Source organism: Cynocephalus volans, chromosome 10, assembly GCF_027409185.1.
Source record: "Cynocephalus volans isolate mCynVol1 chromosome 10, mCynVol1.pri, whole genome shotgun sequence".
NCBI lineage: Eukaryota > Metazoa > Chordata > Mammalia > Dermoptera > Cynocephalidae > Cynocephalus > Cynocephalus volans.
The window spans coordinates 73,396,805-73,411,122 of NC_084469.1; the positions used below are offsets into that span (position 1 = coordinate 73,396,805).

A 14,318-nucleotide genomic window follows, 5' to 3' on the forward strand; every position below is an offset into this window, starting at 1 on the left:
TTAGTTAACAGATCTCCTGTTGGTGGACATTTTGATTGTTTTCACTCTGTCTCACAAATAGTGTTGCAGTGTTTAATATTCATCATCTTTGCCAATGTATATTTGGGACCACTAGAAGTGGAATTACTAAGTTAGTGGGTAAATACATGTGTAATTTTGTTAGATTTTGCACAATTTCCCTGCATAGGAATTTCTCCATAGCCTTGCTAATAGAGGATGTGCTAAACTGCAAGGTGAGATGGTATCTCTGTGAAGATTGCTTCAGATGGATGCTTGGGTCCTTATATTTGAAATACTTTTAATTGTTTTGAGCATCTTTTGGAAACTAATGGTTTTACTATTCGGTACTAAAGTAAGTAAGTAGACCCATACCTTTAGGAGTGAAAGTCTCCCTTAGTCTCCCTTTTCTTTTCCATGGTCTGTTAATATTTTTCTTCTTGGCTTCAACAGACATAAAACAGCTCATTGTTACCATTGTATTACATGTTCGAACCATTGTTATTTTGTTGTTGGCACAAGTAAAAATATCATAGATTTTGCTTTAGTGATTTAATGTAGACTTACTTTAAGCCAAGAGTAAAATTCGGAATTCAGGACGGAAGATTTAAGACAATATCGAGTTTGTGTAAGGTTTCTGAATAACAAAGGGGCCTCATAGTTTTATGAGGCAATATGAGCAACCTAGGTTTTCTGCCAAATAAACATTTATCCTACTTGACATTTGTTTTAGAGATCAGTCACTTTATGTGCTTGCTAAATGTAGTTACTATGGGTATGGTATTTTTATTTATACTTAGTGTGTTGATTTTGACTATGATAAACTAGTGTAAAAACTGCTTGTCTGTTTGCTTTAATATGTCTGGGTTTAAGCATAATTTTTGACAAGGTGTTTGAAGATAAGGAATGTCTCACAGGCTTTAGTTACAGAGGTGTAAATTAGTTTGTTCTTTTATTTTTTATTTTTTACTTTTTTTGATGGCTGGCCAGTATGGGGATCCAAACTCTTGACCTTGATGTCAAAAGAGAGCACATTAACCAACTGAGCTAACCAGCCAGCCTTTAGAGTAGAAGTTTTTTTGTTTCTTAAAAAAATTCTGTAAATTTTTTATTTATTTGTTTATTTTTTCCCCAGAGGTGTAAATTAGATAGTTTCAAGAAGAAACCAATGCCCGGAAAAATCCTAGTGATGAGTGACAGTTGCAAAGGGGTGGGGCATGGCAGATGTTTGGTCATATGTTCCAGCAAGTTTTCTTTATTAGAAAATTAGATTGGTTTGTTTAATAGGTGTTCTGGGGAATAGCAAGTGATATTTTTCACTTTTCTTTTCTCTTTAGGAGTGTTTCTCAGGAGTTATCGGAAACCATCCTCACCATGGTAGCCAATTGCAGTAATGTGATGAATAAGGCCAGACAACCGCCACCTGGAGTTATGCCAAAAGGACGCCCTCCCAGTGCTAGCAGCTTAGATGCCATTTCTCCTGTTCAGGTAATTGAAAGCTACGATTGATATATCTGCATTTGTTCATAGACTTGGAATAGAATAAGCTTCTACATCATCATGAATAAATTATCTGAATTTATTACATTTTAGATAACTCCATATCTAACATCCACTTACATTGTAAAGAAGATCCATAAATTGTCATTATTTCAGTACATTGAGAATAGATTTCAATCATGAAGTGAGACATGACTCTGAAAGGAAAGATACAAAACAATTAGGTAAATGGAAAGGGTTTCCTTTTAAAATAAGAAGAGTTAGACTCTTGAGAAATAAGCACTGCCTTTGAACCTGATGTGTCTTATTTGTAGCTTCACAGGCCAAGCAGTAGTGCTAGAGCATAACAACTTCAGCTCTCTTCAGCTCTTCAGCTGAACTGCTCTTTTAAAAACCAGATACATTTAAGTTACTCCCTGACATCAACCACCCCTTCTCTCTGGGAGCAACATATTGTTTCTATTTTCAGCTGCACTGAACAGCAGATTCGGGTTTAAGGAAAGAAAGAGGCATTTAGTGATTCTTCAGTGGCTACTTTAAAAAAGGCATTTGCTTGTTGTTTTCTGTAATCATGAAGGTATAAAGTAGGCTGCAAACTAAGAAGCTTGGAAGTACGGTTTTTTTTTTTTTTTAAAGAAACCATTTTGGTGAATAGCATACCTTATTTCTGTTTTTAAAATCAGTGCAGATTTCTCCAACCCCCAGCATTCTCAGATTTGATTAGATTTGTTTTGATTATAAGATTTATTTCTGATTTCTAATGTTTTTATTGTGTTGAATGTTATATAACTTAGCTTGAGATTATATTTGTTTTAATATGGCTTATTGGAAATTGCAAGGACTTAATGTTAATAACCGCCCCATGTCACTACTAAATGTTTAGTAGTACAGCTGGAGGGCAGTTCATCTTAAGAGTTTATTCTTGAAGTTTTGTATCCCTTTTCCTATGGCTTTGGTACTCTGGCAGGGGCTAACCCTTTAATCCTATTTCACATATGACAGTAAGAAAAATGACTGGTGCACTTGACTTAATATTGGGATTTAAGTATTGCTTGGATGTTGCAGTTTGCTTGTTAAGAGTATGAAGAGTGTTGCTAAAGACTGCCTTATGTGTGTTGTGTCTGCTTTTTGTTGAAGTATGTTTAATACATTTTTATGTTTTTTTTTAGATTGACCCTCTTGCTGGAATGGCATCTCTTAGTATTGGTGGTTCAGCTGCCCCTCACACACAGAGTATGCAGGGTTTTCCTCCAAATTTGGGTTCTGCATTCAGCACCCCTCAGTCACCAGCAAAAGCATTTCCGCCCCTTTCAACCCCAAATCAGACAACTGCATTCAGTGGTATTGGAGGGCTTTCATCCCAGCTTCCAGGTAAGGAATGGGTAGGTGGGGATGTGGATTATTTGTAAGTTTCATTGTGCTTTAGTGTATGGTAAGGGGTTTGGAATCAACATGATAAGGAAAGCTGCTTAAATAAAATTGTGAAAGTTGCTTCAACAAAGTTGCAGAGAGAAAAACATTACTACATTCAACTCAGTCTAACTGAAATAACGAATCAGTATATTTGTAGTTGTAATGTTAATTCACTTATTAAGCAAGGATTCTATATTACCAAATGATGGTATAACGTGTGCTAATCACGTATTCTAAAGAATTCTCAGTTTTATGAATTAATCCAGATTGGTATAATAAAGGTAGAAAGTATTGTACATATCACATGCAGGCATATGTTCTGCCTGCCTCATTATTTCACCTACTTTGAAAATAATAGTAAATCCCTAAAACTTTTTCAGTTTTTTCCAAAATATTTTGGCTTGTTACTTTACAATGAAGTAAAAGTTAACTTTCTATTTTATTTTATTGGTTTGTACCTATTTACTTCTCTTGAGCCTTCTGTATTTTTTATGTTTAGGCTATAAGTTAGGGTACTAAAACCTAAGGATTGAAATGTTGTCATGACTCTGTAACTTAGTTAATACTGTACTCATATGGTTCTACCCTGATGATTCATTCACTTTAACCAAAATTACTGTACTTATTAAGGCATTCCTAGCAAAGCTAACTATACTAAGATTCTCTTTGCCAGAATTGAGAGAAATAAAAGTTGTAGTAGCATGAAATTCTCTAATTTTAATCATTGAGTAAAGCAAGACTGCTGGTCTTATTTTGACTCACTCAGGTATGCTGGTATGTGCTTTGAGAATGTGTACTTTAAAATCTTTGCCTACTGGGCCGACCCCGTTGGCACACTCGGGAGAGTGCGGTGCTGGGAGCGTCGTTCGGATCCTATATAGGAATGGCCAGTGTGCTCACTGGCTGAGTATCGGTCACGAAAAAGACTAAAAAAAAAAAAATTTTTTTTTTTGCCTACTAATATCAAGAATATAAATGAACTAATAAAATAATTATTAATGCTGAAGAAATTTTGGCAGTGTCCATTTTCGTCCAGCCTTACTAGTTTAATCAGATTCTCTATAAAACTATAGACATAACAGTAAGGGAATTAATAAAAATCCTTTTATTTTTTTTATTTAAATTTAAAAAAATTTATTAATAGCATATTCATTCACACAAATTGTGATATTTCTTTATGCTCTTTACGTGACCTATCACTTCCCAAATCCCCTCCCTCTCCCCCTCAACCCTGACTTTTACAATAAGAACTTATATGTGAGATGTGAATAAAGTCAAGAATATGAGTAATGATAGGACTTCTGGCTGCCTTCGTTTTCTCTAGTAGGTGGTCTTGGCACAAGCAGCCTGACTGGTATAGGAACTGGGGCTCTTGGACTCCCTGCAGTGAATAATGATCCTTTTGTACAGAGGAAACTGGGCACCTCTGGACTGAACCAGCCTACATTCCAGCAGAGTAAGATGAAACCTTGTAAGTGGTAGTGTTGTCTGTGATTGTGAAGTGTGATTGGTACACATAAAAAATTTGTTTTTGATTGTACGTCTGATTTGTTGTCGTTAGAGTTACACGTAAAAAAATGTTGCCTTACCTTAATATGTTGTTAGTAGGGCCATATGGTTTTGTTTGTTCTTCTGTTTGTTTGTTTTTGTTTTAGGCTGGCTGGTATAGTGATCAACCCCAGACCTTGATGTTATCAAGTATTAGGGCCATATGTTAATGTGTCTCTTAAACGAATGGGAATAAATTCAGAAATTTGAATTATTAAAATAAAAAAGAGGTCTCATTCCACCTTTGCTCTGGATTGCCAGAACAAAGTGATAGCTAATAAGAGACAGCATCCTTAGGGTCTTATCTTAAAAGTAAGAAGTAGGTATGGTAAAAAGACTTTCAGTGGCTTAAATATTTGTATATAAATCTTGTACTTAACCTAAAAATGTGTTGGTGTTGTTTTTTAACAAGTCAAGAGTAGCCAGAATTTCATATTTCCATTTCAGCTTGGCATTTTATAAAGTAAATAATGATATATTAATTTATTTTAAGGTTTAGCTTTATAATATATATAGCCTTATAATATATATCATAAATATTGCCATGTAATATATATGAAGTAATTAAAAACCAATTTTTAAAAGTTTACCTCCTTAGAAGTTATCTTTATATAAGTCCATAGGTATAACTGACTTAAATGTCCTTCTTGTCATTAGAACTCAATAGATACAAGGTTTGAAAATATACCAATTGACTTGAAAATGTTAGTGTGTAAGGCTTGTCTGAATGTTATGTTTTTGTAGCATGCTTTGTGTTTATTTCAGTCTTTCATGCATATGCATTGATAATTCTTATATGTTTAACGTGATTTTTATTATAAACCTATAAAGACTTGCTAACCTCTAGTGAGGTTGTATTAAGGGTAAGTACATTTGAACCTAGTGCAATTTCATGTTGTGATAAGTCCTGATGAAGAAAATATTAAAGTGGAACCATTTAAGGCAACGTTGTTAAAAATCTTTTATGTCTATCTAGAACATTTTAATGTAGAAACTTGACCACTTAATATTAGTTTGATTAGTTTAAAATTAGAACTATATTGGTCCTCTGGCTCTTTCTGTTTTATGGAGGAGTGGAGGAAGGGCTTAAATGCCCATTGATTACTTCTCTGTTTTCAACAGCGGACTTGTCTCAGGTGTGGCCAGAAGCAAATCAGCACTTTAGTAAAGAGATAGATGATGAAGCAAACAGCTATTTCCAACGAATATATAATCACCCACCACATCCAACAATGTCTGTTGATGAGGTGAGTGTCTTAAGATGATCTAATTATTCATTGTTAATCAAATCTTAAATAAATAAAATTTTTAAGATTTTTAGAAATCCAGCTTAAAGTGTTTTGTTCTATCTATGTATCTTTTGAATCAATATTTGTCTCAAGCTCTGTTTATTGGTTGATATTCTGCTTCAATAAGTCTTCTATTAAAAATATTTGAGGAAGGCTCCTAGTAATTCCTTTATGTGTGTTGTTTTTGTCTTGCATTTTCAGGTATTAGAAATGCTGCAGAGATTTAAAGACTCTACTATAAAGAGGGAACGAGAAGTATTTAACTGTATGCTAAGGAACTTGTTTGAAGAATATCGGTTTTTCCCCCAGTACCCTGATAAAGAGTTACATATAACAGCCTGCCTGTTTGGTGGGATAATTGAAAAAGGATTGGTCACTTATATGGCACTAGGTCTGGCCCTGCGATACGTTCTTGAAGCCTTACGCAAGCCATTTGGATCCAAAATGTATTATTTTGGGATTGCTGCACTAGATAGATTTAAAAATAGGTGAGTGGGTAGATTTCCTGTAAAACTTGTTTTTAATGTAAAGAGCAGTAACTATCATTTACCAATTAATGGGTGCCAGGCCTCATTATTATACATTATTAACACATCTTACATGGACTGTATGAGGTAGAAAAGGAAGAAGTGAAAACAATTATATTCATTAAAATTATCTCACAAGTGGTAATGAGATAGCAGGGGGTTTTGGGTTTTTTTTCATTTGTTGACATATACTTTACTACATAGAGTAGAAATCACACACTTTAAGTGTACAGTTTTTTGAATTTTGACAGATTTATACAGTTGTATATCAACCACCTCAATCAAGATACTAAATATTTCCATTATCCTGCAAGAAGTTCCCTTGTTCTCTCTCCTGTGTAGTCAGTCTCCTACTCAATCCCCGGTAATCAGTGATCTCGTTTGTCTCTAAAGTTTTTCCAGTGTGCCATTTAAATGGAATTATACAATATGTAGCTTTTTGAATCTGTTGCTTTTGAGATTAATCCATGTTATTGCATGTTTAAGTGCTTTTTTATAGCTGTGTAGTATTCTATTGTATTGATTGACTACAAATTATTATTTTATTTACTTGTTGATGAAAATATGAGTTGTTTCCAGATAGCAGTTTCACTGGCTCATTTTAATCTAATTTTAAAGTAAAATATGACCTTTAAAAAGCAAAGGTAATGTTTTTATTTTCTGATATAAAGTGAGTGAAATTCACAAGTAATTTCCCCACTCTACTTCTGTGTTCTTCCCCTTGGCATTCTCTTCAAATAAGGTATTCATAGGTTGAATGGGAAAGCCAGCCTAGACTAGTATTTGGAAGAAAGTTTTCGTTAATAATGCTGCCTCTGTTTCTTACATAAAATAGTGAATAATTGTTTTGTTGGCAGACTGAAGGACTATCCACAGTATTGTCAGCATTTGGCTTCTATCAGTCACTTTATGCAATTTCCACATCATTTACAGGAGGTAAGTGCCATCAATACCTACAACCTGTCTAGTAGTTGGAGGGTTTATCTATTTTGATTTATTTTGGGATTTGCTAGGAATGGTATTAGGATTTCTTAGTGATTGACATGATCTAGGTATACATATTATTTGCTGCTCGTTTAGCAGCTTAATAATAGTATATGAAAAAATGTCATTCTTGGGTATCTTTTTTTAAGCAGTGGGTTTGCTTAATTTAATCAAAGGCTTTTACTAGTTCTTTTACCCTGATAGTGCTCTTGAAGAATAGATATATTTTACTAAGAGAATCTTTATGCTAGTACATATGGAAACCCTGCCTGATTCTAAAAAGAATATGAAGTGGGAATCTTAGGTGTAAATTAGTAAAATTTTCCTCTGCTTTAAATGTTACTATAATTTAACGCTGTTAACACAGAAGACTTAAACCTATGTTTTTTTAAAAATACAGCCATCTTACCACCTGCTTAGATTGCTTTTAGGTGCTTGTTTAAAAGGAGGCAGTCCCTGGGGAAATGGATCTAGGGAATATGATATGCATTTTAATTGCGTGATTGTGGTCCTTGAAATTTAAGAACCATTGTTTTAGTGATTATTTTGGGTTGATTGGTAAGCATTCTTTATATCTTTGTCTTGTTCTTGGTCCAAGTCAGCTTATATAGAGCAGGAAAGTTAATCTTTATTAACTTTATTTTATTATATAGATAATTTTTTAATGTATATATATTTTATACATAGGGTAAATAACTTTATAAGTTCATATTTCAAAGAATCAGAAAGATCAGAATTTGAGCCTACTTGAAATTCTTTATTTTAATTTAGTCCAGTGCTTTCTACCTCATCCTTCTCGTTTTGTTTACAAAAGGGTAGAATTATTGTGATGACTTAACCTAGGGGACCATGGAGTAGGAGGCATGAGTATATTTATTCAAGTGAGCAGATTGGTGGGGGAAGGAGGAGATTCAGACCTAGGAATGTGGAGCTTGGAGACTGCAGAGCAAGCAAGGTAGCATGGGAGTGATCACACAAAAACTGGTGTCCCTAGCATCTACTATAGCAAAATAGTCAGAGAAAGAGGGAGGAGATCATTGTTTATCTTTCTATAATTAGTCAATTTAAAAGGCTATACTTTATTCAGAGATTTTCTTTGCCACTTTAATGTCCTTTATACAGCTATTATACATATAGATGGTAGTTTTAGTTTTGCCAGCTAAGGACTGTTGAACCAGGAACCCTGTGTCAGGGTTTTGTTTCATAGAACCCTGGTCTGTGAAATGAAAAAAACCTGCCCTAGAATACCCATTACTGGTTTTACTTACCCTTTAGTTGGATTGGCTGTATACAGTGTTTTTTGTTTTTATTTTGTAGTAACAACATTACTGAGATATAATTCACACTGCAGTGTGTTTTTTTAAACCTTAGATTTTTCATCAGTGTCCAAGAAAAAAAGAGATGAGTTTACCATAAATTTTTAAGAATTTTACAGTTTATATTTATTAAGGGGTTTGAAAAAATTTTTATATGCAGGTATTTGGGGCCGCTTTTTTTGAAGTTTTTTGCTAGACTAGTTCTCTATAAATACTTTAACATACCAGTATTTTATCTGTAAAGGAGTTCTATGGTATGCACTTATGTATTGGAGTCAGGATGGGGCAAGGAGTAAGGGAGAGATAGGTGAACCAAAAGAGTACTCTGAAATTATTTTTTACTCCCTCGGAAGTGGGGGGACATATATTCAAAAATTTTAATTTCTGTTTAGAACTCTTTTAATGTGTTTCCCTCTCCCCACCCCTTTAGTATATTGAGTACGGACAGCAGTCTAGAGATCCTCCTGTGAAAATGCAGGGCTCTATTACAACCCCTGGAAGTATTGCACTGGCTCAGGCCCAGGCTCAAGCCCAGGTTCCAGCAAAAGCTCCTCTTGCCGGTCAGGTTAGCACGATGGTAACCACCTCAACAACCACCACTGTAGCTAAAACGGTTACAGTCACCAGGCCAACAGGAGTCAGCTTTAAGAAAGATGTGCCAGTAAGTAGGTCTATTATTTTTCTCCATGATTTGTTGTTATGTTGTAGTATATCCAGCAGTGGGCATGTATTATAATTTTATTGTTAGCATAACATATACCTAATTTAAGAAAAAGGTATAAAGATCAGCATTTCTTTCTTTGTAGCTCTCTCTCCATATTTCCCAGAGGCAGCCACTATTAATAGTTCAGTATATATTCATGCCCAGTCTTTCAACATAGTCATATGATGTGTATGTTCTGTACTGAAGGAGTCTATATATACATTTTTTTCTGGGATTTTTCAAGGAAGAATTTCACCTTATTTGCTTTATGTACTTTATTATTTTTTTTAGCCTTCTATTAATACTACAAATATAGATACATTGCTTGTGGCCACAGATCAAACTGAGAGAATTGTGGAGCCCCCAGAAAATATCCAAGAGAAAATTGCTTTTATCTTCAACAATCTCTCACAGTCAAATATGACACAGAAGGTGAGCATGATGTCATAGTTTATAAATGCCCTCTCCTATTTTGTCTAATGGGGTGAGAGATATATATTTGACCATTTTTTAAAATACTGACTTAAAAGGTAGAGGTAATAGAATCAAAGCAAAGAAAATATCAGTACCCAAATAGTGGTTGTAGTTTTTGTAGACATTAAATAGTACCAGTTTAAAGTGTATTGTTTTGCAGTGAGTTACAGTCTTTTTGAAGTAAACTTCATGTTTTCATTGTGATGGAAGGTTTTATTTATATATCTAGTCATAACTCATTTCCTTTCAGATTCTGACTATTCAGAGTATTTATTAGATGCCTAATAACTGAGTAGACTTTGTGAAAAGCATAAAGTGATGCTTGCCTCCTAAGATTATATGTTAAGAGAGTACTTGGAAATGTCACTGTTTTTCAGTAAGATTTTAGCCTAAGCAAGTGGGTTTTAAGATACAAGGCAAGTACCGTGTTTCAACATCACAGCATAATTGGCTGGGAGAAAAATTGAGGCCTTTAGCATCCTTTTTGGAAGAGAAGCTTCAAACTTAGAGGTGATTCCTGGAGATGGAAATTTAGGAAAACGTAGCTTTGATGTTAGATCTGCTAATGGTAGTTTGTAGATTAGTAATTTAAGGTGAGGGTGAGAGACTATAAATGTTTCAGTTTTTAAAGCTGAAAATGACTATAGAGAGCTGGCACCATGGCTCACTCGGGAGAGTGTGGTGCTGATAGCGCCGATGCCGCGCGTTCAGATCCTATATAGGGATGGCCGGTGCACTCACTGGCTGAGCGTGGTGCAAACAACACCAAGCCAAGGATTACGATCCCCTTACCGGTTGGGGGGAAAGAAAAGGAAATGGCCATAGATGTTTCAGTCCTAATCACTCACAGTTTGAGAGAAGACTGACTCTATATTACCACAGAATTGAACATACATACTATTCTTCGTAGCATCTATCTGATGTTGTGGAAAGACATAGTGTGGTGCTTTAGAATGTTGTTAATTTTGCAAGGAGACACGTGCTCTAGTATAGTTCACAGGAACTGTACCTTATCTTAATCATAGTGTAATTCTATGCTTCCCATGTCATTGGTTGGCTAGGTTGAAGAGCTAAAGGAAACTGTGAAGGAAGAATTTATGCCCTGGGTTTCACAATATCTGGTTATGAAGAGAGTCAGTATTGAACCAAACTTTCACAGCCTGTATTCAAACTTTTTGGACACGCTGAAGAATCCTGAATTTAACAAGATGGTTCTGAATGAGACCTATAGAAACATCAAAGTAAGAGTTTGTTCTTATATTTCCTTTAATTCTTTCTTTGTATTTGGCAATACTTGATTGTATAGGTAGACTTCGTTTGTGGGGGAGAGTTGATGTTTTTCCTTTGTATTGTCTGTATTAGGTATCTATGGAAATTTCTCTAGATTTTGGTTTAAATATAGAACATAAATTCCATGAAGAGTTAATCTTACAGGCATACATCTATGTTATTTTGAAAGTAAACCACTATTCTGAATTTGTTTTCATCATTCCATCCATGATTTTAGAACTTTACTGTCTGTTATACATAAGCAATATAGTATTGCTTAGCATAACTTACATGGCATCACCCTCTGAGCATCTTTTTAACTTGCTTTTTCTCCCTCTGGATTTTATTTGCAATACGGTCGTAGCTCTAGTCCCTCTTTTTTTAATAGTCTTATAGAAAACCATTGTATAGATATATATTGCTACTGGACATTTAGGTAGTTAATCAGTTTAACTTGTAAACAATACTGTAGTGAATGTCTTCTTTTGTATCTTCTGGTATTCAAGTGCCAGATATCTCCAGACTCAAGACCTATTTGTGGAATAGCTGTTGTCTTAGATTCTCTGCAGTTTATTTTAAGACTCTGACCTTAAAATAAATAAACTGATGCTTGTTCAGTAAAACTGTATGGTGATTTCTAAATCGTCATCTATTTCTTGAGAGGGAAAACTTTTCGAGAAAACAGTGTGAATAAGCATACAGCTATGATCATTCATTGCTGAATCACTTTTGACATTGGCTTAGGAACCAGCACTATATTTAAACCTATGGATGGGAATTTCCCCCATTCTTGGTTACGCTGTAGTGCAAAAGAATTCCTGGCTCTACTTATTGCACAGCTGACTTGTGCCATTCTGCTGTTGCTGTACAGAGTTAAGGGACATGACTATATTCAGTTTTTATTATCTGGCAGCAGGGATGATTGGGATGTGTGGAAGTTCCCACATACTCTTGAGGCAAAATTTCAAGATCCTGTCTTTTTTTTTTTTTTTTTTTTTAAAGATGACCGGTAAGGGGATCTTAACCCTTGACTTGGTGTTGTCAGCACCACGCTCAGCCAGTGAGCTAACCAGCCATCCCTATATAGGATCCGAACCTGTGGCCTTGGTGTTATCAGCACCACACTCTCCCGAGTGAGCCACGGGCTGGCCCTCAAGATCCTGTCTTTTAAACAAAAATTTAAATATAGTCATAAATTAAGAGGCTCAGTGTAGTAGGTGGGTGTGTATATGTGTGCATGCCTGTGCCCATAACACTCTCCTAAGGTGGTTCTGACCCCCTCAGTAAGGCAAGAACTGGAGAATCATTTAAATGGATTGGGTTTTCTAGAAATTTGAAAAGAAAGCATATAGGCAATATTACGCTGTATATCAAAGAGTTATCTTAGTTGATTCAGAGATGTGTGATGACCTGGATATGCTGAAGATTGCAAAAGATGGCTGTTTTGGTTATATTCCTCTATATGCCTACTGCCTTGGAAGACTTATAAGCACAGCTATACTCATCATTTGAATTGAATTTAGCACTTCAAAATAGATTTTCAGTTGGGTCTCTGTTTCAAACCTAACTAAAATTTTAAGAGTTTTAAAATACTTTTTTGTGGGAGGATACCTGACATTTTAAACCTTGTATATTTTTTGTATTTTATACAATGTATTTGTGTTACCTATTGAAAAGAAAATTATGAAGAGTTTTTAAAGGTGAAAATGTTGCTGTTCGGTAACGAACACAGCAAACAATTGTCAGTATGGTATATGGAACTAGATCTATTTGGGGACATGTTCTCAGAAATGATGGCTTGTTTTTTATAGTAGGATAATGGAATTCTCAAACATTTAGTTCATAATTTTCATAAGCTCATTCTCTTATCTTTCTTAATCCTACACTATTTCAGGTGCTCCTGACCTCTGATAAAGCAGCGGCCAATTTCTCAGATCGTTCTTTGCTGAAGAACTTGGGACATTGGCTAGGAATGATCACATTAGCTAAAAACAAACCCATCTTACACACTGTGAGTTTCAGCTAAAGGTTCACGGGCAGTTTGAGAATGTTCATGTAGCATATAATATCTAAAAGTCTTGACTTTGGGGCCCTTTTAATATGATTATTGGGTTTTTGTAAGATTTTGGTTTGTTTTGAATTCCTAATTGTCCATTTGTGGTCCTACATCTTTTAGGATTTGAAAGAAAAAGCCAGCAAGGTGTGATTGTCATCTCTTCCTTTTTGTAAGGCAAGAGTTAGAAGGTCTTAGTTCCTATTGTGGGGATGAGCTTCGCCAGATTCCTTTGTTTGGGTACTTTATGAGGGCTTTGGGGGTATATTACAGCTTTTGAAAGTATTATCTTATTTTAGGACTTGGATGTGAAATCTTTGCTGCTAGAAGCTTATGTTAAAGGACAACAAGAGTTGCTCTATGTAGTGCCCTTTGTTGCCAAAGTCTTAGAGTCCAGCATTCGTAGTGTGGTAAGTACAATTTAATATTTTATTCATGGCTGATCTGTAAGAGTTTGTTTCAGCACAAGATCAAGAGATTATGTTCTTGGTTTTTATGAACATAAAGTTAGTTCAATCCATTTTCCTCGGTGGGACTCTGATTTCTAATTTGAGAGGCTAAGTGGAATTATAGGACTGACTGTAATTGGTGGCTTTGGGTTTTGGTGTTTTTCTGAAATGATATATGTGAGAAGGCTAGGGGTTTTGTTACAGCAACATAGGTATGTTTAAATGTTTTAAATAATCCAAATTAAAGGATAATTTTTGGGCTAGCTTTAACATAATAGCATTTTTTTAAGGTTTTTAGGCCACCAAACCCCTGGACAATGGCAATTATGAATGTATTAGCTGAACTACATCAGGAACATGACTTAAAGGTAATTTCTTGCTTCTTATCTTTTGGAACATTCTCTGCCTTCACATTATTAACATTTATAGTAAAGACAGAGTAATTGGAGGACACACTATAAAAATTGAGTTGAGAGTAGAGTATGTTATGAATAAAACAGTTTTTCTTTTTAAAATTCTAATCAAATTCTGGAATTATACAGTTAAACTTGAAGTTTGAGATTGAGGTCCTCTGCAAGAACCTTGCATTAGATATTAATGAGCTAAAACCTGGAAACCTCCTAAAGGATAAAGATCGCCTAAAGAACTTGGATGAGCAACTCTCTGCTCCAAAGAAAGATGTTAAGCAGCCAGAAGAACTCCCTCCAATCACAACTACAAGTACGTGTGATAAGTAGTCTAGCCCTCTATTGGCCAAAAAAAAAAGGAATGTTAGGCATTCTTGCCTTGTTGGATT

At 34.9% G+C, this 14,318-nt stretch overlaps 1 protein-coding gene and 2 non-coding genes across 10 annotated transcripts in view; all 3 read left to right on the forward strand.

Annotated features, from left to right (window-relative positions):
* The window catches only part of CNOT1 (CCR4-NOT transcription complex subunit 1), a 99,759-nt gene that overhangs the window by 62,990 nt on the left and 22,451 nt on the right, over positions 1-14,318 (forward strand). For 3 of the 8 annotated variants that reach the window (XM_063112214.1, XM_063112206.1, XM_063112210.1), the window contains exons 17-29: positions 1,335-1,485; positions 2,667-2,868; positions 4,235-4,381; positions 5,581-5,705; positions 5,949-6,235; positions 7,132-7,210; positions 9,005-9,235; positions 9,569-9,709; positions 10,813-10,992; positions 12,915-13,031; positions 13,373-13,483; positions 13,813-13,890; positions 14,065-14,242. In XM_063112214.1, coding sequence (XP_062968284.1) covers positions 1,335-1,485; positions 2,667-2,868; positions 4,235-4,381; positions 5,581-5,705; positions 5,949-6,235; positions 7,132-7,210; positions 9,005-9,235; positions 9,569-9,709; positions 10,813-10,992; positions 12,915-13,031; positions 13,373-13,483; positions 13,813-13,890; positions 14,065-14,242 — 2,027 coding nt within the window. The remainder of the gene's footprint in view (positions 1-1,334; positions 1,486-2,666; positions 2,869-4,234; positions 4,382-5,580; positions 5,706-5,948; positions 6,236-7,131; positions 7,211-9,004; positions 9,236-9,568; positions 9,710-10,812; positions 10,993-12,914; positions 13,032-13,372; positions 13,484-13,812; positions 13,891-14,064; positions 14,243-14,318) is intronic. The other 5 variants (XM_063112208.1, XM_063112212.1, XM_063112207.1 and 2 more) reach the window with 3 other exon arrangements.
* On the forward strand, positions 1,775-1,903 carry LOC134389841 (small nucleolar RNA SNORA50). The gene has a single exon (XR_010024800.1). It is a non-coding gene; the product is annotated as a small nucleolar RNA SNORA50 (small nucleolar RNA).
* LOC134389838 (small nucleolar RNA SNORA46) lies at positions 11,770-11,906 on the forward strand. Its single transcript, XR_010024798.1, has one exon. It is a non-coding gene; the product is annotated as a small nucleolar RNA SNORA46 (small nucleolar RNA).